Source organism: Galeopterus variegatus, unplaced genomic scaffold, assembly GCF_000696425.1.
Source record: "Galeopterus variegatus unplaced genomic scaffold, G_variegatus-3.0.2 Scaffold580, whole genome shotgun sequence".
Taxonomy (NCBI): Eukaryota; Metazoa; Chordata; class Mammalia; order Dermoptera; family Cynocephalidae; genus Galeopterus; species Galeopterus variegatus.
In genome coordinates this window covers 300,238-323,452 of record NW_007726691.1, presented here as the reverse complement: position 1 = coordinate 323,452, position 23,215 = coordinate 300,238, and the positions used below count along the sequence as shown (strand labels likewise).

Here is a 23,215-nt window from a genome sequence, read left to right as displayed (position 1 = left end):
AACTCTCTTCTATGCCAGATTAGGTATTTAGTGTCCACCTCCCTCCCTCTAATTCTATTTCCTTCCTTTTACCTTTCATTTCTTTCAGCTACATTTTTACTAGTATCACTAGGAGGACTTTTTATATTTATATTCTGATCTGCAGCACAGCCACAATGAAATATTCTGTGCTTTGCCTAGTAGGATGATTCTAAAAGTATGAAAATTAATAAAGAGTGCTTACATTATAATATACATATTATCATATAAAATATACAATGTACATATACATATTATTCCTGCCAGGTTAAGAGGTATGCTAGATAAGATTTTCTTTTCTACTGGTCCAGTGATAGAACTTTGGGACACTTGAAATGGAATGTTTATTACATTAAAGTCTATATACTATCAACTGCTTTAAGATAGCCCATTTTTTATCCTAATTCAAGTTTAGATCTTGACTTACTTTTTTGAACAACTCTATTTTTCATAGCATTTCTAAACATCTTTCTTTATTGCTAAGTTATATAATTTTATCAAGTTTCAAATTTTTTTTCATCCACTAACTCATACTATCACAACTGCTTAAAATTCCCTTTTCTTATCCCTGACGTCCTTGTGTTCCAATCTGGAGCAGCTGCTCCCTTAGCCTGTGACAAAACCATCATGATAGAACTGCCCTTTGCTGCTTCCCGGGGTTTCTCCACTGTTTCCTGGATCCCATGACATTTTCTTTCTTAATTTTTCTGGAGTGTGTATCCTCAAAAAATTTTCAAGGAAAGGGTGCATTTTGGTTAAAGTTTAGAACCTTGCATATCTGAAAAAGTCTTTGCTCTTTCTTCATATTTGTTGGATGGTTTGGATGAATATAGAATTCTAAGTTCAAAACTATTTTCTTTTACAAAGTTGGAGGCACTGTTGCTCTTTTGTATTCCAGCATCCAGTGTTATGATGAGAAACATGATGCAGCATAATCCCTATTTTCTCTCTCTTCAAAGATTTTAGGATTTATCTCTCATGCATTGAAAATCTCAAGGACATTTTAGACAGATTTTTTAAAAAAATCATTCATTATAGTTGAGCCCTTTCTATCTGAAGACACTTACTCATTTTCTTTTTTTTTTTTTGTCTTTTTGTCTTTTTTCATGACCGGCAACGGATCGCAACCCTCAGTGTCACGCCCGTACCGGACCGGGACCAGCAACGGGATCGCAACCCTCGGTGTTGCCCCCGCTCAGCCAGTGAGCGGCCGGTCTGTATGTGGGATCCGAACCCTCGGCGGGAGCGCTGCCGCGCTTCCCAAGCGGCGCACTGTAGCAGTGCGCCACCGGGCTGGCCCCACACTTACTCATTTTCAACTCTGGAAAACTTTCTCCTATTGTTTCTCTATTTCTCCTCCATGTCCTCTGTTGACGTTTTGTGAGAAAGATAGATGTAGAATTCTTTTCTCTCAAATTTCTTTCTGTTTTTTAAGCTGGAAAAGTTTCTCCAGAATCTCTCAAATATCTATCTTTAGATATTTCTGATATACATCCTAAAATATTTCCTTGAGTTTATTTTTTAAATTATTTTTAACAATTTTATTAAAAAATGTATATTAAATTTATTTTTAAAAACTTCTTTTCGGGCCGGCCCGGTGGCGCACTGCTACAGTGCGCCGCTTGGGAGCATGGTGGCGCTCCCGCCGAGGGTTCGGATCCCACATACAGACCGGTTCCTGCTCACTGGCTGAGCGAGGTGCGGGTGCGGCACCGGGGTTTGCGATCCCGTTGCCAGTCCCGGTCCGGTGCGGGCGCGACACTGAGGGTTGCGATCCGTTGCCGGACACGAAAAAAGACAAAAAAAGGAAAAAAAAAAAAAACAAAAAAAAACTTCTTTTCTATCCTTTAAATATTGGTAGTTGTGAGGAAATACGAAAACTTGAAAATATGTCCATAAATTTTCTTATATTCTTCCTTTCAGGGATGGAGCCTAATTCTTCCCTCCCTGAGTGTGGGCAAGTTTTAGTGACTTGCTTCTATCTTGAAGAAGTAACAGCGTATACCTACAGAGACTAAGTCATAAAAGACATTGGGGATTCCTTCTTGCTCTGTCTTTTGGATCACTCTGGGAAAAGTCAGCTACCATGTCATGGAACACTCAAGCAGCACTATGGAAAAGTCCATGTGGTGAGGAGCCAAGGCTTCCAGCAAGGAGCTAAGGCCTCCTGCCAATAGTCACCTGAGCGGGCACAGAAGTAGGTCCCTCAACCTCTCTTAAGTTCTCTGATAACTGGATAATATCTTGACTACAACTTTATGAGAGACCCCAAGTCAGAACCACCCAGCTAAGCTGCCCTCAAGTTCTTCACTCCCCAAAAAAGCGAGATGATAAATGTTTTTTGTATTAAGCCATTAAATTCTGGGGTAATTTATCACACACCATTGACTCCTAATATAATAGTTATTGTATTATATTTAACAGTCATATTTTTAAAAGCTTTTGTCTTTCAACATTCCTTTTTCATAGGACCCTATTCTTACCTGATACATGTAATAACTTATTTAACGTCCCCAAGTATAATATATAATTTAGTGGTAATTTTTAAGTTCTAGTCTATTACCAAAATTATCTTTTTCTTTTGGGAGCAATTTTTCTGTTTATTTTGTATTCTCTCTTATGCCATCATCTGATATGTTTGGCATTATATATTATCTTAGGTCTTGACTCTAATAAGCAAACTTTGCCATGAGTGAGTAATGAAGTTCATATTTAAGAAGTAGCTGCTTTGGCTTTCTTTTGCTGCTGTGTGGAAATAGGCTCGTTTCAGTCGGGAGCTCTCTGACAGGGTAAATCACTGGCATGCCTATTGTCGAGCTCTAGGCTCCCAAATGTTAGAACTTCAGGACATTAATACTATGGAGGACTTAATTCTCCCTACATAATACATTCGATTTCTCTAAAAAAGAGCACACTGGTCTTCTTCTGGTCCATAACTAACAGACTTAAATTCTATAATTCAGGGATCAGAAGCTGCTGACACACCTGTTTTGATTACAGACCTTCAATTTATTCACTATTTTCAGCGCTACTTCTTATTTATGCACTCCCTAACATATGCCAACTCTAAGCCCAAAGTCTCTCCAGGGTTCAAATGGGCAGGTTGGCTCCCACCTTGAACTCCTTAAACAAATTATGGGCTCTGGCTTCCTTAACATTGTTTATTCATCAAATCACTTTTGTCCACTTTCAATCTCCCAAATAGTTGTTGAACTCTCTTATTTGCTGACAACATACTCTCTTCCTCTACTTCCCTTTATGGTTTTTATTTTCCTTTATATATTTATTATGTTTTATTTTAATGAGTCATGGAAGCCATAAAATATCAATGCATATACTCAATCCAACATCTTCAGAATGCCAAATCTGACAAAATCCCCAGACTTTTCTCCAAATGTCACTCCCACTTCTTTGCCTTAAATAGAAACCTGCCGACCCTATGGGGGTTATGTTACCTCTTTGCTATAGTCCTCTCAAACAGAACTGATGTTCCTGTCATCCACTGTTTCCTTCACGGTGGAGACGAGATGAACGGCCTTCTTAATCCTCAGTACGACTTTTAGACCACTATCCTGCTGCTTTCTTGTAAAACTCACTTGCTTCATTAAGGCTCTCATACTCTGGATATTATCACATGTTCTCCCCCTCCTCACAACAATCATCTAGCAATACTAAACCTTCGGCTGCTGGCTCACAGTTTTCTTCTCCATGCTAAAATCATACTAGGTGACCTCAAAACCCATGTATACTAAGCTATTCAAATTCCTGACTCCTTGGTTCCTTACCTTCTTCATCCCTAGTAACTTCCTCTATACCACTTCAGTGACCACTCCCACAGCCTCATTCTTAATCATGTCATCACCATTAATTGAACTGCCTCCAGACTACTAATACAGACAGGCATTCCCTGCTTCAAATAAAACCACCTATTTTCCCAGCTCACTTGCTTAATAAATGCATTTTAACAAGTTTAAATATGGTAATAAGCTTCTTTCCCAATTATCTACAATTACTTCATATCTTTCTTTCCTTTTCAAATCCCTTTGCCTCACTCACTAAAACCTCACTCTCAGCTAATAGCCTTGCTCTTTACATACACTCTACATCCCTTCTCCTCTTTCCTTCTCAAAACTTTATTCTATTGCTTATACAGTCTCTCTCCTACATAGTCAACCTCTTCTCTCAGCTGGCTTCCCCTAACATTTAAAAAACAAAACAAGGGCCGGCCCGGTGGCACACTCGGTAGAGTGCGGTGCTTGGGAGCACTCCCGCCGAGGGTTCGGATCCCATATAGAGACCGGTCCGCTCACTGGTTGAGCGCGGTGCGGGCGCGACACTGAGGGTTGCGATCCCGTTGCCGGTCACGAAAAAAGACAAAAAGGGAAAAAAAAAAAATTCTAGCATCTCAGATTTTTTTAAAGTCTTCTTTAGACCCCCAACATCTGCCTGTAACTACTGACCAGTCCCCTCAATGCTCTCTTTAACTTTGCTTTATTGGACTTAGCACAATTTGAATTTTTTATTTACGTGACTATTTCCCCCATGAGACTAAGCTGCATGGGGCAAGCACCTGTGTACAATTATTGCATGCTAACATGTGATACAAAGCAAATGCCTGACAGAAAGCTCTATAAATAGTTTTTGGATGGATGAGAAATAGGAGTTATCATTCAGCATAGGCTTGCCATGGGTTGCAGAATATTAAGATGTTAAACCTAAATTAAACTGGGATTCAGTCTTGATTAAAATAATCTGCTACTCTATTTTTCAGTCAGTGTGTTTATTTTAAAATCTTGATACTTAGTTAAGCTAAACTACAACATTAGCTCACCCGTATCATTCTCTTTCCCTCCTTCCTGGGAAAGAGTGGCCCCTGAAGCCACTGAAGAAATGGAATTGGCAGGCAGGTATCCAGTGTCTGTTCCTTCATTTGCTAACCCACTCTGGCGCAACTTAGCAGAGTCCTGGGGTTCAGGACTCACAGACGAGGGTGTGGGTAAGTGCTTAGGGTAACGTTGCTTCTGTAGTTCCATGGCTCTGCCAACTGAACAGAAAGCAATGGTTAATAATCTGTGTTGCAAAATGCTAAAAGGAAAAAAAAGATGATGTAAAAGGACCTGAAAAAATGTCTGAAACATAGTTGGCCCTAGAAAAACGTAAAATTAATTATTTCAGAGAGCAAGGAATAGAGAGAGACAGATGGAGGAAGGCGTAGGTGGGAGATAAGAAGATGGAGGAGGGATGAAGAGAAAAGGCAGGGAGAAGGTGGAAGATGAGGATGAGGAGGGGGAAGAGGAAGAAGAAGAGTCATGAGAAAAGGAAATGAAGAGAGCAATGGTGGGTAGGGGACAGGGAATGCTGAAAAACATAGACAGACACATATAGAGCTGTATTCATTATGAAGATGAAGCCCTATGTCTCAGTGAGCTCTTAGCATGTCCCCACCCCACCTCTCCCCCAACACTCACAACTTCATCATCACAATATGCCTCAGAGACTGTTCCCTATCCTGCTTATTATCCCTGTTCCCATCAGCCGCCATGAGAAGCCAAAGCCTCTCGGGACATCATCCTCGATAGCACTGAACATCCTCACACAGCTTTTTATGCCCATAATCTAACCCCATCTTCCCTAATTCCTAAAATTATTTTTCTATACCCTTTGGAAATCATGATCAGCATCTGTGAAATCCTCCATCCCCTCAACCTCCTCTCTGAAAATTTCCTTCACCTTCTCAGTGTTTCTTAACAAGGGGCACCACTAGCATTTGAGTGAGACTTTCTCATTGTGAAGGACATTCATTATCACTGTAATACAACTCCACTCCCACTCACACCACACCAATATTTTCAAATATGGTACTATCCAAGATGAGAACCACTACATGACCTAGTTACTCTCCCCACCATACCACCATCCCTATTTCTCCTTCAGCCTTCTCTAGTGAGCTGGTCTCTCTCCATTGAACTTGGGGGTGGAGGGAGATCAGCAAAAAAACACAGTGGAGAGGTGGAGAAATTGAAAAAGTATGGGGAGAGTGATATATGTATAAAGAGATTAAACAAAGTATGATGGAGAGATCCATGAACACTTTTTTTTTGTTTTTTTCTTTTAATTTAACAAACATAACTTGAATGCAAAAAAAAATCAGAATAGGTAAGCAAATTATGTTATGGACATCTGAAAGAATACTGCCATTAAAGGAGATGTTTATGGCAATTTTACGTCACAATAGGGGATACTTAGTTCAGAAATAATACTGAATGGAAACAAGCTACATTGGAAGTTCAGTGAAATCATCTCAAGAACGCCTTTCTCCAGCAATTCATTCTAGCAAAGGAGACTCTGAAGTAAAGATGGCACGAAACTGGGATTACAGCATTTCAAAACTTCAACGTACTTGCACTGTTGTCATGACGGCTTGGTCTCCTTGGGGGTCCCAGGATACTGGGGAATCCTCTTCGCTTCCCTTTTTCTTCGCCTTCTCTATCTTTCTTCATACTTTGCTAGAGTTGAGGTACAAAGAGATTAGCAGTATGTAACAGTGTAGATTTCTTTTGCTGTTTTCAAACACAGAAGTGAGAATCTAACGGTCAGTTGAAATAAATTAGTTAAATGTAAATGAAAGCACACATGCACAGAGCACACATCAGAGGCTGACACACAGTACTGTGTACACCTCAAACTCAAGATGTCTTTTCAAACCCTTTAGAGCTGAAAATTTTGGAAAACAAAAGGATAATTTTATAACACATTTACCAGGAGCTTCTAAACAATTCATTCATCCATTCAACAAATATTTACTAAGCTCCTAATGTGTGAAGGCACTACGCTAAAAGCTAAGAATACAATAATGAAAAAGGTCTTTGCCCTCACAGAGCTTTACAATCTAGCAAACATTAAAAACACAAATAATTACAAACTCTGACAGGCACTGTAAAAGAAAAGTATAAGACACTAACAGAGTTGGGAATGGCACTCTGTGTAAATTGCTATTTTCATTTTTCATATTGTCTAAAATAAGCTTATAAGACTAGATTTGTCGGGCTGGCCCGGTGGCGCACTGCTGCAGTGCGCCGCTTGGGAGTGCGGCGGCGCTCCCGCCGAGGGTTCGGATCCCACATACAGACCGGTTCCTGCTCACTGGCTGAGCGAGGTGCGGGCGCAGCACCAAGGGTTGCGATCCCGTTGCCAGTCCCGTCCGGTGCGGGTGCGACACTGAGGGTTGCGATCCGTTGCCGGACACGAAAAAAGACAAAAAGGAAAAAAAAAAAAAAAAGACTAGATTTGTCTGTTTATGTCTAGATTTGAGATTTTTGAGAACAGGGACCATATCTTATACCTTTTAATATGCCTACCACTAATTTGTTGATTAAGCAAATATTAAGAAGAAGAAAAACAGAGAAACCAAACGTAAAGAAGCACCAATACCAGGGCACTCTCTATTATTATTCCAGTCTTACCTTGATTTTTGGAAGGAATCCAATCCGACCTCGCTTGTGCTCCAAATTCCGGGGTTCTTTCACTTTTACTCCCAAATGCTTCATGTACATGAGAATAACATACTGCATTGTGGAACTAGGGGAGATAAGACTAAGTAAAATAAGATTCTGAGGAGGGAGGATTAGTAGAATAAAGACATCAAATGATTTCTAAAACCCCAGCACTGGAATTCCTGAAATTAATCAAGCAAAAAATAAAGATCTTTTCATTGTACGCAGAAAAGAATTCTACTCAAGATGACACTAGAATATTAGTCAAATACAATACAGGCCACCAGAGGGAGACCACAGTCTATATTTGTAAGTTAAAAGAAATAAACTGTAGTTTAAGGCTAACAGGAGAAAAGATAACTTCTTTTTTTCTTAAAATGCTAGGGAAAAACAGTTATATTACCTCTTATCTTCTTCTACAGCCTGAGCAGTCATCCTAAAAATAAAAATGTTTAAAAATGAAATATAAAAGTTTAATAAGAGTTGCTATTAAACTCAGATACTTGAAACAACAGAACAGAGGAAAATGCTCTGGGTCCCACCCTATATCTCTGTCACTTACAGTAAAATGCCAAAAGAAAGCTAATCCCCAAAGGAACTATACACTTTTCACACTGATGTCAAAACCTATGAATTAAAACCAATAAAAGAATTCAACCTGTTTTTTAATTACTGACTAGAAATTTTAGAATTACTCATTTACCAACACCCAGAAAAAGAAACACAAGAACTTTACTGAAAATAAAACATCAGAAAAGAAAATTCCAGTTTCTTAAGTATTGTAACAAAACTAACAGCTCCACATATACAATCTGACAGCCCTTCTAAATTTGTTCAAAGGGTACTTCAAGCATAACTAGCATCTCAGTAGAGAGGGCATTTCTACATACACTTCTATTACTTACAACACTTCTTCAATTTTGGCAATAATCTGTTCTGCACATGCCCGCTCCTTCTCCAAAGTTATCCGGTCCTTGTTAGGCTCTGCATCAAGTTTAGTTAGCTCACTTTCAGCCAAGGTCAGTCCCATACTACGTTTCTGCCTGATGGTAAAGGGAATAGGAGAAAATTTTTGAGTAGCCTAGAGAAAAACAATCTCCCCATGGAGACATTTCAATCAAAGTCTCCATAGCTATGAATTTCTACGAACAAGCAAAATGTCATAGTTTTCTATTTATAGACCAATGTCACCTAGGATAACAGAAGAAAAAAATTCATAGGCAATCACTCAAAGAACACATATCTTGAAGAAACACACTTAGCAAAGACACAGTACTGAGCTTTAATCCTGAAAGTGTACAGAAGGGGATTAAGGACTCTACATTCTACTCTAACCCTTTGACTCCAGATATTCATTATGTTTTAATAACAGTGATAAGATCACACGGTTTAACTAGTACTAAGCTAGTATTTAATGTGTAAATTTTTTCTACCTAAAAAAAAATAAATTCAGAATGACCATATCAGGTTTTATCTATCACCGGGCTTACCGAAAATCTTCCAAGTGCCTCTGAACTTCTGGGTGGACTTTTTCTTGCATAGTTTGGATATAGTGGCGATGTAGATCCTCAGGAATAAGCTCAGGTCTTCTCTTTTCTGCATAAAGAATAGAAAAGAAATTATTTGATCTAAAGGTATGTTCTGTCCAACATATAACTGGCAACATATCAATGCTACTTGGTACAAATTTAACTTGGAATGCACCAAAAAGAAGTTCTTCAGTGCATTTCATATATTTCATCTCAGAATCTAGATTTCATTTACCCTTAAATATAGACTCTTCTTCTGTGGAGATTCAGGTGATCAAGCTAGTCACCATGTGACATATAAAACCTTTAGAGATGAGCTGAGCTACATATCTATAGAGATGTAATTCTCCAGAATGTTGGTGATCCAAACTTACCTAGATCTACAGATATTTCATCAGGAACAGAAACTTTCAGGTGCTAAAACAAAATGCAAACAAAAAGTGAAACAGCACTAAAGACTTTTCAAGATGTATATAAGTACTTGTATAAAGTAAAGTATCACAACTTGGATACCTATTCTTACAAACATATTCACGTATAAGCTCATTTATTCATCCAAATTTCATAGCTATGGAACAATCTATCGTTTAAAGATGCCCTTTTCCCAAGGATCATGTTATAAACAAAATGTCTACAGTCATCTCACTACATAACTAAATACTTTTGTATCATATTTAATCCTAATGAATACACTGGCTCTGACTTTTTAGGATCATTGGTTAATCAGTTATGCATCATTTGAATCAATATAATTAAAACCCAAACTATGTGTATGTTATCATATGAAAAATTTAGTCATATATATTTCCTATATCTGAGATGCTCAGCCTATAGACCATGATATTCCCAGTCATTTTCCTGTGTAAAGTTAACCCTCATAACAGTCACACTCTAAATGAGAAAGTAATGTTGAGTTTTTGGAGTCTTAAATCTCCTGGAATCATCCATAGCTTTTGTTATTAAACTAACTAAGGTAACTGTCTTAGAATTTATTTCTTCCTAGCTAAGGTTTTCCCTAATAATAATTGCAGTTTTTGGTCCCATTACCAGATTGTTGTATTTTCCTCTATCAATTTGAAGGAAAAATTTTATTATTCTGCATTTGGAGGAACTATCTTAACCTCTTCATGTTTTTTTTTTTTTTTTCCTGACCGGTAAGGGGATTGCAACCCTCGGCAGGGTGTGGTCTGCACCACGCTTAGCCAGTGAGCACACTGGCCATCCCTATATAGAATCCAAACTCGTGGCCTCGGTGCTACCAGTGCTTCACTCTCCCGAGTGAGCCATGGGGCCGGCCCTTCGTGTTTATTTTGTATTGTATACTTATTTAATCATATACCTCCAGAATTTAAGCAATTCCTATAAGATGTGAAGTTTAAATTTGAAAATAAGTCACCACTAAAAATTATGACACCTCTTATGTTCATTTGCAGAAGAATGAAGTGGATTTCAAAACTTTCTCTTTGGGCCAGCCCATGGTGCACTTGGGAGAGTGCAGCGCTGGGAGCGCAGCGACGCTCCCGCCGCGGGTTCCGATCCTATATAGGAATGACCGGTGCGCTCACTGGCTGAGCGCGGTGCGAGTGACACCACACCAAGGGTTGTGATCCCCTTACCGGTCACAAAAAAGACAAAAAAACCCAAAAAACTTTCTCTTTAAAGTTGCCAGGTAGTATAGTTCAAATAAACTTTCTTCACAAATGCAAAAAGGTATATAAAAGTTCATTTGTGTATCTGTGTATTTATATGAAATAAGTATGACTTGTAGCATAAGAAAATAATTAGCAAATTAATCAATCAGGATTCTCCTTAAACTTTCATGTTGATATACAGTACTTATGTAGATCATGAGCAGCAAAATACAGTTTTGACTTAGCTTAGAGCTCTTAAGAAATGTGAAACTCAAATACACTTAAATATACTGTCATTCTCCATCAAAGCAACTTATTTTAATAAAAATAATATGTGATATTTTAAACAATGGCAGTATAATCAGAATCCTAATTAATTCAACAAATATCTCAGTGACTACTATGTGCAAGGAACTCTTCAGTGTTGGGGACACAGGAGCAAACAAAAAGAACAAACAAATCTGCCCGCATGGAGCTTATATACAGGGTAGGAAGAGTAGGAATATAAACAAACAAACAAAATAAATAAAATATACATTTCTGTGGACAAAGATAACACAGAAGAAGTGACAGAAAGTGAAGGAGGTGAGACTTTAAGTAGGTTTGTCAGGGAAGGCCTCATTCAGAAGGTAATCATATTTAGCAGTGTGCAAGTGTATAAGTAACTTTGTAAAGGAATACACAGAAAATGGGGAAGGAGCTGGAGGGAGAAGTGGAACCAAAATGTTTGTGTGTGTGTGTTTGTTTTAAGATAGGAAAAAGAACAATGTTTGCATGCTAACATGAAAGCTTCTTTAGAAAACAAAAAATTGATCATGCACGGGAGGGAAGGATAATTGCTAGAGTAAGGTTTTTGAGCAAGAATACAGAAATAAACTCTGGGTAGACAGGGAAAGAGAAGGCTTTGGATAAAGGATGGACTATCCCTCCATAGCATCAAGAGAAAAAGCAGTGTATGTGGTATGATGGAGGTAAGTGATACATCTGGTAGAAGTTCTCTTCTGTATACTTTAAATTTCTCAGAGAAACAGCATAGTCATCAGCTGAGAAAAGGCTAGGAGAAAGATGGTATGAAGTAGTCATTTAAAAGAACTGCAAATGTGAAGGAACTTGGAATGTGCGGCATGATTATCCAGGATGCATGAAGGACTAACTGCTATTTACCCATATCAAGGCTAATAATGAAACTTAGTTTAAAAACCTTATTAACATCTTTATTGGTAAAATAAAACACTATTGTCATTTATTTCAGTGTTAGTGAGATCTTTTCCACCACTTTTTAGTTAAGCTTGTCCCTCCAAACTTCAGAGGCTACCCAGAGTTCAATTATGCAAGTATTATCCCTTGAATCCTAATATGAGAATACTTCAAAAAGTTGGTGGAAAGATTTGTATTATCTTTCAATTCTATTTTTCATGAACTTTTTGAAGTACCCTCTTGCACGTGCATGCACGCACACGTTCTCCTTTTCATTCCCTTGTTCTAACTACACAACGTAAAAACCCAAATTTACATATATATATATAGCCCCTAAAACCTACTATGAGAATTCATATGCCTAAAACTAATTAAGAAATGATTAAAAAATAACAATCAAGAATAGTCAATGATTGAGATATAACACAGATATCAGAAAGCACAACAAAATCCAAAAAATAATACAGGAGGGAAGGTTGGATGTAGAAGGTTAATAATTCAATGTACTAAAGCAAAGATTATAATATTAATTTGGCAACTTACTGCAGATCGATCCAGGAAGAACTGATGAAACTCAAGGAAGATGCGACGAGTTTCCTTGGAATTGGTCTGCTTATACAGGTCTGAATAGAGATAACAAAGCTATAGTGGAGAAAGAAATAGAAAAGACAAAGTGAGAAATTATGGAAAATGTAATTTGCTAGATCCTCATTGATTAGGATTGTTTGGAACAGGTAGGTCACCATAAACAATGTAGTTATTACCATGTAACCAAGTCTTTTAAAAAAATAAATTAATAACATTTTAAGTATCTTTAATATCCATGCTTGCATGTTTGGAAAACTGAAAGAAGCCTGTCCACTCATCTTGTGGATATAAAAAGTTCTATAGTATGAATCAATATAAGAACTCTGAATCAGCTAAACTGTAAAATATATTACCAATGTTGCAGGGTCAAACTGTGAAACTACATGGTGTAAGAAAACAGCCAAGTGAGCAGGGCGAGATTTTAGAAGTTCAATGCTCTGGAAACAGCTGCACTGCCCATTGATCTAGAAGAAGAAAATAGTTTTACATCAATAACTCCAACATACAAATTCAAAATGCAATGTAGGCTCAACTGAACATAGCTATTTGAAATTATTACTTTGACCTCCCTATAAAAAATTCAAGATTTAAAAAAATTTCACTAAAATTTATTAGCAACACAGGCTATAGAATCTCTTCGTCTGAAAATTAATCATCTCTTGGAGATAGGTTAGAAGACAGACCATTTTGGGAGAATGCAAGTTTAGGAGATGATTATCAAGGAGCTTAGATGTCTACAAATCAGTAAAGTAAAAACAGTCTAACATTTCTAAAAATGTAATGGAAGGCTTTTGCCCGATAACAAAATAGCTGTTTTTCCTTTTCTTTTGGGCTAATTGCAGAAATGATGAAAGGAAATGGAGCTGTATGATTTTAAGTTAAGACAACTGCTAGAATATTTGTATTATCTCTAAATACACTAAACATAGAAAACAGCAATAGTTAAACTTAAGGTAAACCAGCATCATAATTTCCATATAATGTTTCACATTTAGATAAATCAGAAAAGAAAGTTAATCTAAACAAATAATAACAATTCTATACAATATCTGCCAGAAAATGTAAAGAATCACTTCCCAAATCATTCTAAAGGCCAGCATTACCCAACTATCAAAGCCAAAGTATCACAAAAAAGAAAAGTACAGACCAATATCCCTCATGAACGTAGATGCAAAATTCCTTAGCGAAATAGCAAATTAAATCCAACAACATATAAAAGGGATAATACATCATGACCAGTTAGGGTTCATTCCAGGAATACAAGGCTGGTACAACATTCTAATATCAACCAATATAATTTAACATATTAAGAGAATAAATCAGAAAAAAACTTGATCATCTCAATCATTCAACAAAATTCAACATCCAGTCATGATAAAAACTCTCAGCAAACTAGGAATGTTCCTTAGCCTAATAAAGAACATGTACAAAAATACCTATAGCTAACATCATACTTAATTATGAAAGACTGAATGCTTTCTTCCTAAGAAAAGGAATAAGGCAAGGATGTCTCACCACTCCAATTCAACCTCATAATGGAAGTCTTCATTGCCAGTGCAATGAAGGCAAGAACAAGAAATAAAAGATAAACAGATTGAAAACAAGGAAATAAAAATTGTCCCAAAAGACAAAAATCCCAAAGGCTTATTTTTAAAAGCTCCTAGAAATAATAAGTGAACTTAGAAAGATCACAGATACAAGGACAAGAATCAAGCCAATCATATTCCTATATATCATCAATAAACAATTGGGATTTGAAATTTTAAAAAAATACCACTTTCTATACACCACCCCATCCCACCAACTGCCTCAACAAAATGAAGTACTTAAGTAGAAATCAATGACCTAACTCTTACTGGCTTTAAAAGCAAAGTCATTTCTACCGGTCAAAGCTAAAATAAGCAAGTAACACAAGGGGCTACTGGTTCTAAGATTTAGCTTCAAATCCTTACGTATGTTTATGTAATATCCAGAAAATGTTCATTTTTGCAACAAATCAGACATCTCAGAAAATTAATAATTTATTTTTTAGAAAACAATGTCATCACCTGTTCATGTTCAGTACCAAAATCATCATCCTCCGCTCCAATAATATGAGGTGCTATACGGGTTGAGGGACTCCCCACAAGTGACTGAGTATCCTGGTAACAACATTCAGAGAAAAGGTACAGAAAAATTATCTGGTGGTCAAATTCAGAGAAAAAAATAGTCAAACCATCAAAAAGACATGGTTCACTTAACTGGTGAAATTTTGGGGGGTTTACTTTCTTTCAAGTACTTCATTTTCAAAGTAGTAGTTCTCAAATTTTCAAGGCCATGAACTACTTTAGCGGAGAAAACAACTGTGACAGTATTGTTTGTTTCTTGGGGGTAAAAACATTTCCCCGTGAAACAGTAGATACTCTTTGCTCACCACACCCTTGGTTATCTGATTCTAATCACTTTCTGTATACTTCACTTATTAATTCGTACATATCTAGGCCCTGTTACAGAAAGAAAACTGGTTTACATAGTTACAACGAAAAAATTAAATTAAAAAAAAGTGACAGAAGACAATAGGACAAAGGAAAAATGAGAAAAGAAATAAGACAAAGTTAGCAGAGAAGTTAATATACTTGAGAAGTACTAACCAAAAATTTCTATTAAGTGTACTTAATTGAAAGTTGTCACTAAACCCTATGTTTTCATTTAAAATTCATTTTCTTAAGTGCATAATGAAGTGTTTTTCAACTGGAACTGATGACATTTTGGGCAGATAATTTTTTGTTGTGGGGGTTGTCCTGTTCTTTATAGGATGTTTAGCAGCAACTCTGACTGCTATACCCACCCACTAGATGCCAGTAGCAGCCTTTTAGTCACGACAATCAAAAAAGCATTTCCAGACACTGTCAAAAGTCTCCTAAAGGGCAAAATCATTCCTGGTTGAAAATCACTGGCATAATGGAATAAAATTTAAGTAATATCACAAACACTGCTATAGAAACATGGTAACAAAATTGTAAAAATAAATTGTAGGTTGGCAGATTGTACCCCATGCAACAGTTCATCCCTTTGTCAATGCACAAAGTCAGATTTAGCATGAAAAAGGCAGTGTAGCGGCATTGATGTATAATGTAATAAATACGGGATGTTTGAAGACCATAAGCACTAAAATCAAAGACCATATAGCATTAAAAGAAATAAAAAGTTTGGCAGAGATAGGAAAAGAATGAGTTTGGTTTAAATCTGACAGCAGTTGAACATGCAGGAACTAGAGTTCAGCAACGAAGGATGGGGCTATCCTGGTTTGAGGATCATCTGCATAGTAGTTATAGTTGAAACTATATAAACGGATCCACAAGTTATAAACTGAGTAAATAATACGTATCTAATTTTTCCTTCTTGAGTGCATTGCAACATTATGTACTGTATCTCCTAACTTGATCTTGCCTTTTTCACTACTCTTTTATTCTCTTTAATCACAAGGCTTTAAAAATTAAAAAAAAGACAGGTGAAACAACAGAAATTCATTTATAGCAGCAGTCAATTTTTGATTTTATAACTGATTTAATGTCTTTGATTTTTCAATAGTTCTTATGTTGCTACTAATCGGTACATCACAAAATGCTGTTAAATCTTTTACTATAAAACTTTAAACAAGTCTAATTAAAAAATAAAATCAGAATGCTAAAAGCATTCAATTAAGAACAGGTAAGAGCCAGCAATCCCATTTCTAGGTATATATCTGAAAGAACTGAAAGCAGGGCAGCATTATTCACAATGGCCCAAATGTAGAAGCAACCCACTGACAGATGAATGGATAAACAAAATGTGTCATATATACATATCATGGAATATTATTCAGTCTGAAAAAGGAAGGAAATTCTGACACATGCTACAACATGGATGAACCTTGGAAACATTATGCTAGTGAAGTAAGCCAGTCAAAAAGGACAAACATGTATGATTCAATTTACATGTGTACCTACAGTAGTCAAATTCAAAGAGACAGAAAGTACGATAACGGTTGCCAAGGGATAGGGAGAAGGAGGAATATGGACTGAGTGTTTAATGGCTACCAAGTTTCAGTTGAGGAAGATGAAAAAGTTCTGGAGATGGATGGTGGTGGTGGTTGCAAAATAACATGAATATACTTAATGCCACTGTACCCTTAAAAATGGTTAAAGTAGTAAATTTTACATTATATATATTTTACCACCACTACCACAAGAACAAATAGTACTAAGCAACTGAATAACACTAACTAACCATATAATATCTCTTTTATTCAAATCTTTATTAAATTCCTTTAAGTTTTCTCTAAAAAAAAAAAAAAAAGAATAGGCAAATGTCACATCTGTCTACCATACCTTGAGTACTATACAAGGAAAGCTAAAGACAGCACTTTCACTGCATTAAATTTCATACTCACGGTGTCCTTGTCCTGAATTGCTTCATTTTTCTCTGGGTTTTCATCTACAAAAATCCTCTCTTTCAGGCCAGTCTTGGGACTCTAATGAAAAAAAAGATCTTCCATTAATTTATTTCAAGAGGCTCACCAAAAGGCCAGAAGAAAAAATAGTGTAAAAAATTAATGTACTAAATTTTATATTTGTATTTAAAACTACTAAATATATTTCATATAATACCTGGCTCTACTGCTTTTTTTCCTGACTTTGGCAAATCACTTATTCTCTCAGCTTTTCAGTTTTAAGTTAATAAACAACACAGAACCAATAGAACAGCTTTACCTAATCTCCAGGCCTGGGGGTTACTTTTCTACCAAATAACTCTAACTACATACATTACATATCTCAAACTCATTATGTCAAAATCAAGCTATCTTTATCTATCTTTCCTAACCCCCACTTTCCCAAACTATCCATTCTTTCCAAGTTAAAAGCATTTTGCCCTATTTATATGAATAAATGTAAGCTTGTATTTTTCTGTCACTACCTCATGTAAAAGCTGCTGTATGGATTTTTATAAACTTTACATGGTATGTAAAATACAAATTACATGACATGAGGAAAGTTCACTTTTGGGTGATGAGAAACACCCCAAAGCAATGGGAGCTATTCTTCAGAGCAACTGAAAATGAGGAACGAGAGACGGGTGTATGAATGCCAATAGGGGAAGATACTCACACATGTTATCTACTCATATGCCAAGATATCACAGGACAGAGAAAACAGCAGTTTCAAATATATGCCCCACTTTGGAGAAATGGATGACTATGAGTCTTTGACAAGAGATATAAAAGGAAAGATTAGAATAATCCTGCCACAAAAAGCAAGGAAGCTATCAAATATACTGGAGAGTCATGTGAAAAAACATAGGAGACAACTTGAGAGGGCTCCCACCAACCAAAAAAGGGTAACTCATGTTCATGTTCTACGAGTTCAAAATATTACACACACATCTCTTTGGAGTTTGGTAGGGTATCAACTCATCTGGAAAGAATCAAAGAAAAGATTCTTTAAAAGGAATAGAATAAAAAAAATAAAAATAAAAATAAATAAAAGGAATAGAATAAAGAAAAAATTTTTTTTCAGATGCTTCGTAAAAGAGTCAAGGAAAAGTATTTATCCTGCATACCCTGTATAAGCTATATTTTAGGGTAACCTCATAGCTAGTAAGGGAAAAATACTTCTTTATAAAATAATTCCATCTAATAAATACAGAAAGAATGACAAAATTATAATATCTCCCTTTTGAAACCCCTAATTAAATAATGAATCTAGGCATTTTGGCCATCAATGGCATGTAAAAACATTACATAAAAGCTTGATGGGGAACTTTATAATGAAGGAATCATGTTGACATCACCTGAACATAAACAAACATTCAACCACAGTAAGACAACCAGACATTCACCCCCTGATGTGATAGGATGGCATGTATACAGTACCACCCATGAATTGTTCTTGCCAAACAACAACCATCAAACCTTAATCTGATCAAGACTCTAGATCTAACTATCAGTTTTCAGGAAATATACATACAGGAACATGTTATAAAACACCATGAAAATACAATTAGAAAGTGGGCTGTTTTACTAGACATATTACCCAATTTCTTCAACAACAACAAAAAAAAAGCAAGGAAAAAAAAAAGAGGAGAGAACTATTATAAATTGCAGAGACTTAAAATGACTTATCAACCAAAGGCAATATGAGGACCTTAACTGGATCCTGATTCAAAAATAAAAACTGTAAAAAGATCATTATAAGATAATTAGGATAATCAAATTGTATATATAAAGAAAATATTAATTCTTAAGGTTTGATAAGGATATTATACATATATTTTAAAAACATCTTACCTTTTAGGGACACATATTAATAAAATAATATCTTAGATTTACTTTTAAAATAATCCAGTGTTTAGAGGGTGTGAGGAATAGGGGATATAGACAAGACAAGTTTGAGCACACGATGATGAATGCTGAGGCTGGGTTATCGGGGACATGAGGGAGGTAATTATGCTAGTCTCGGTACTTCTGGATATGTTTGAAAATTTTCTAAAATAACTTTTCAAAAATATCATTCACAAGTTGAAAATCAAAGAGGCAGACGCTCTAAATTTTAGATGATGACTCGTGATCAAGTTGTTTCTCTTGTGAGAAATGGGGTTATGATGGGGCCTGCCCGGTGGCGCACTGGATAGTGCGCGGCTTGGGAAGCGCGGCAGCGCTCCCGCCCGAGGGTTCGGATCCCACATGCAGACCGGTTCCCGCTCACGGGCTGAGCAAGGCGCGGGAGCGACACCGAGGGTTGCAATCCCGTTGCCGGTCCCCGGTCCGGTACGGGGGCAACACTGAGGGTTGCGATCCGTTGCCGGACACGGAAAAAGACAAAAAAAAAAAAAAAAAAGAAATGGGGTTATGAACTCTTCAAAGCCTTCTCCAAGGTGAGCAAAAGCAGAGAATTTATTTTTACAATATTAATATCACAAACACCGCCAGGAGACTATTTTATAAAAATGAGAAGAAAATTTTAAAAATTAAAAACATTGATTCAAAAGATAATAAGACTTAGTCCTCCAAACTTTTTGCAGTACAATTGAAACAAACACGGAAATCTATAACAGAATCACATTTTTAGCCTTGAACAGACACTTGTAGGAATTAAACCACTCTGTTATGTGTTCAGTAGATACCCTGCTCTGGACTTTATCATTTCTTATCTGGATCTTCAGAATATTCATTTATTTATTTGGCCTCAGTTTTCCTCATCTATGAAATGGTGCTATTGTTTCTTTGAGATTATAATGAGAGTTAAAAAGGGTATCTGTAATGAGTTAGGTACAACCTCTCACACAAAGCAGGTATTCAATAAATGGTAATTATTCAGCACACATTTGTTAAGTTCCTACTAAGCCAAGCAGTCTTCTTCTCTTACAGATCTCCCTGTCTCTACTCCAATTCATTTTCCACACTGACATGTTTTTCTGTAGGCAAGATAAATCCTAAAAGCTTTACACATTAATTATGTTGTTCTTTCAAATTCTTATTAAACATCAATTACATGTCAAACATTGGAATGTCTATTTCTACACTCACCAATTCACTCTTTATTTTATAAGGTTATATTTCTAAGCCACAAGTTTTTATTAACATGCCTCTAAATACAAGATGAAATTCAAATTTCTCATTCATATAACTTGTTCTGAATGCTTACAATCTACCATGCTTTGAAAACAGAAAGTCAGATAAGACTGTCCTTGTGCTTTCAAGGAACTTCCACCTATTGGTAGAGACAAGCCACAGAAACAGAGAAGAGAAGCAGCACTAAATCAAAAAGGAGAGTATGAGAAGGATTCCCAATAGCACTGTTAGAACACACTGAAGCCCTTTGTAGTGTGGACTCAAGACTTTGTTTCTAAGATAATCTCTAGCCATTTCATCCATCACCCTGATATGCCAAGTTGCCCTAAAATTTTCACTGCTCTTCCAAAATGTTATGCATTTTCATACTTTAGTGCTTTTGTTTATATTTAGAATAATGGTACTTTGGAGCTAGGTCAAGGTAGATCACTTATTGCCTGGGTAAATTTGGCAAGTTAGTTAACTCTCTTTGGCCTCAGTTTTTTCTCTTGTAAAGTTAGAATAACAGTAGTACTACTTCATAAGGCTGTTTTGAGAAATAACTAAGGTAAGGAATGTAAAACCCTTATCACAGCATATGGTATGTATGCCCAATAAATGTTAGCTAGTATTTTTTCTTAAGCCAAAATTAAAATTTTCCATTAAAATCTTTATTATTAACAAATTTTTTGTTAATAATAATCTGAAACAATTGATTACACATATGTATGTGGGGTGCCACATTGAATATGAATACCTGCGTACAATATGCAATGCTCAAATCAGAATAATTAGTATATTCAGCATTATACAACATAACCATTTTTTGTGGCCCTTTACCAATCTCTCACTAAGCCCCCCTACTCCTTCCCCCTTTTCCCACCTCTGGTAACTTTAGTTCTGTTCTCTCTTCCCATAAAACTTTTAGCCAACCCAATCACAAGACTCCTATCACCATCTTTCAAAAAAAAAAAATCCTCAAATTTTCCCTGCATGAGGAACTGAGTCATTGGGCCTAAGCCTCAGAGGTAGCCTGAATAATGGCTTACACCGCGGGCTTTCAAATTTTTTTTTTTAATGACAACCTTTAATTACAAAGAAACTTTACATTGTTAACCAGCACATATGTGTATGTGTGTATACAACAAAAGTCACAAGGAGTAACACCTCTTCTACATATAAAGCACTCTTACTTCCTGTTCTATTCTTTTTTTGTAAATACTGGTCACAACCCACTAAATTGATTTCATGACCGACAGTTATAAAAACACTGGCTCAGACTACTTCCCTCATCACTTTTAAAGAGGTCGACCTACAGCATTTTTAAGTCATTATTCCTATCACTGCATACTACACACAAAACATTGCTAAGTAACTAACACCAAACTCAGCTTTTAAGTATTCATATGACTATGGTGCTATATCATATTCAACTAATAATATGGAGGTACTTCAAAAAGTTCGCGGAAAAATGGAATTAAAAGATAATAATAATCTATCCATGAACTTTTTGAAGACTCCTTGTATTTTATTATCATTATAACAAATACTCATGTTCATCAGGCATTTTCTGGGTTAATCAAGAAGTGCTGTTACTAAACCTTGGCTATTTACTCAAGTCTATTCCTCTCTGTAATGGCAAAGTGCCCCATGATTCAAGACTGAGTCACTCTGACCACAAATGGAATATTAACAGGCTCTTAAAGATATCAACAGTTGGCCTGTCGGTTCAGTAAGAAAGCACTGGCATTAACTTCTCTACCCACAAACAAGATGCCTGCTGGGAAATTCCATTCCTGTAAAAGAAACATTTGGCAATCGTGTCTCAGGAAAAAAGTGAATTCTGGAATTAAAAGCACATATACAACAGTATCCAGAATTTCTGTTTACTAAATTGCTATATTAAATATGGAGGTGGTAGAAAGTAAGCAATAAGATAACACTTCTAATTTACATGACCTAAAATCAAATCTAGAAAAGGTCTGTAAGAAAGAATACAAGAAGATAAAGATTTAGAACACTAATGCTTACATCAGCATTGTCATTACTGGGCCGAGAAGCATCTCCACTGCTACAGTCAGTCCTGCCCACTCCATCTCCAGGATCTGCTTCTGCCTCATTGACCGTCAGGGGATCACCTAAAGACCTAGAGGGTATAACTATGGCTACATCCTAAAACAGATTAAAGAAACACACACACAAACACATAAAAGAAAAATTTCATTACTGGCTGCATAAAGAAATAGAAGGCCGCTACAATCTACAGAGAGACTGCCAAAAGTTGACACTCTGATGTGATAAAGAATGCTTAAAATTCTACCAGTAAAAAGTATAAATAACTACTAATTCTGATTCTAAAATGACATGACCTTAAAGACAGAGAAAGTGATATTTTAGTAATGTGAGAGTAAAAGTCTGAACTTCCAAATATAGCAAAAAGATAAAATAATTTATATAATTTATAATATCTGCCTACTAGTAAAGATTATAACTTCTGGTTAACTGCCTTCTGGTGCTTCAGACTTTCAATAAATTGCCAATTTTAGGACACAACGCTATAACATAAACTATTACACGCGTTTAGATCAGGAACCACATTTTTACTATTCAAAGAGGGTAAAAATGTCTTTGTTCTGTATTAGCAACATAAAACTATCAATATTACTGAGGCATAATACTTAAAATGTGACAAAGCTAGTGGGACTGATAGTAATGAAAAAATATATATAATTGTAATGAGAAGAACGTTAAGCCAGGAAGTCAGGAGACCTTACACACTATACGACTTTGTAGAAGTCATTTACCCAGTTTTCTCAATCATACTGTGATATTTTTTTAATTTGAAAATGAGCAGATTAGCCCAGATAACCTCAAAAACTCCTTTTAATTCTATGAATATGTGGCTTTCACTTAAGACCTAACTCAGGAATAGTGACAAATCAATAGCTTTTACTCATTTTAAATGTATAGGCAATTTGTCCACTTTGTTTTATGTACAAAGAGCTTTACATATCCCAAATCTGAATATTATAGAATATGAGGGTACTTTTAAAAGTTCGTGAAAAAATAAAATTAAAAGATAATAAAATCTTTCCATTAACTTTTTGAAGACTCCCCATATAAGTCTGGTTGACATTGAAATGCTGAGCTATTTTTTCTTTTTTTTTTTTTTTTTTTTTTTTTTCCTTTTTG

At 36.0% G+C, this 23,215-nt stretch overlaps 1 protein-coding gene across 4 annotated transcripts in view; it reads right to left on the bottom strand.

The window, feature by feature from the left end:
* Positions 1-23,215, bottom strand: part of ARHGEF12 (Rho guanine nucleotide exchange factor (GEF) 12) — a 147,035-nt gene that overhangs the window by 29,197 nt on the left and 94,623 nt on the right. For 2 of the 4 annotated variants that reach the window (XM_008570202.1, XM_008570204.1), the window contains 12 exons: positions 22,055-22,195; positions 16,868-16,948; positions 14,505-14,597; positions 12,810-12,920; positions 12,412-12,510; positions 9,415-9,457; positions 9,002-9,107; positions 8,417-8,554; positions 7,915-7,947; positions 7,482-7,611; positions 6,419-6,524; positions 4,850-5,062 (listed from right to left, as the gene is read on the bottom strand). In XM_008570202.1, coding sequence (XP_008568424.1) covers positions 4,850-5,062; positions 6,419-6,524; positions 7,482-7,611; positions 7,915-7,947; positions 8,417-8,554; positions 9,002-9,107; positions 9,415-9,457; positions 12,412-12,510; positions 12,810-12,920; positions 14,505-14,597; positions 16,868-16,948; positions 22,055-22,195 — 1,294 coding nt within the window. The remainder of the gene's footprint in view (positions 1-4,849; positions 5,063-6,418; positions 6,525-7,481; positions 7,612-7,914; positions 7,948-8,416; positions 8,555-9,001; positions 9,108-9,414; positions 9,458-12,411; positions 12,511-12,809; positions 12,921-14,504; positions 14,598-16,867; positions 16,949-22,054; positions 22,196-23,215) is intronic. The other 2 variants (XM_008570203.1, XM_008570205.1) reach the window with 1 other exon arrangement.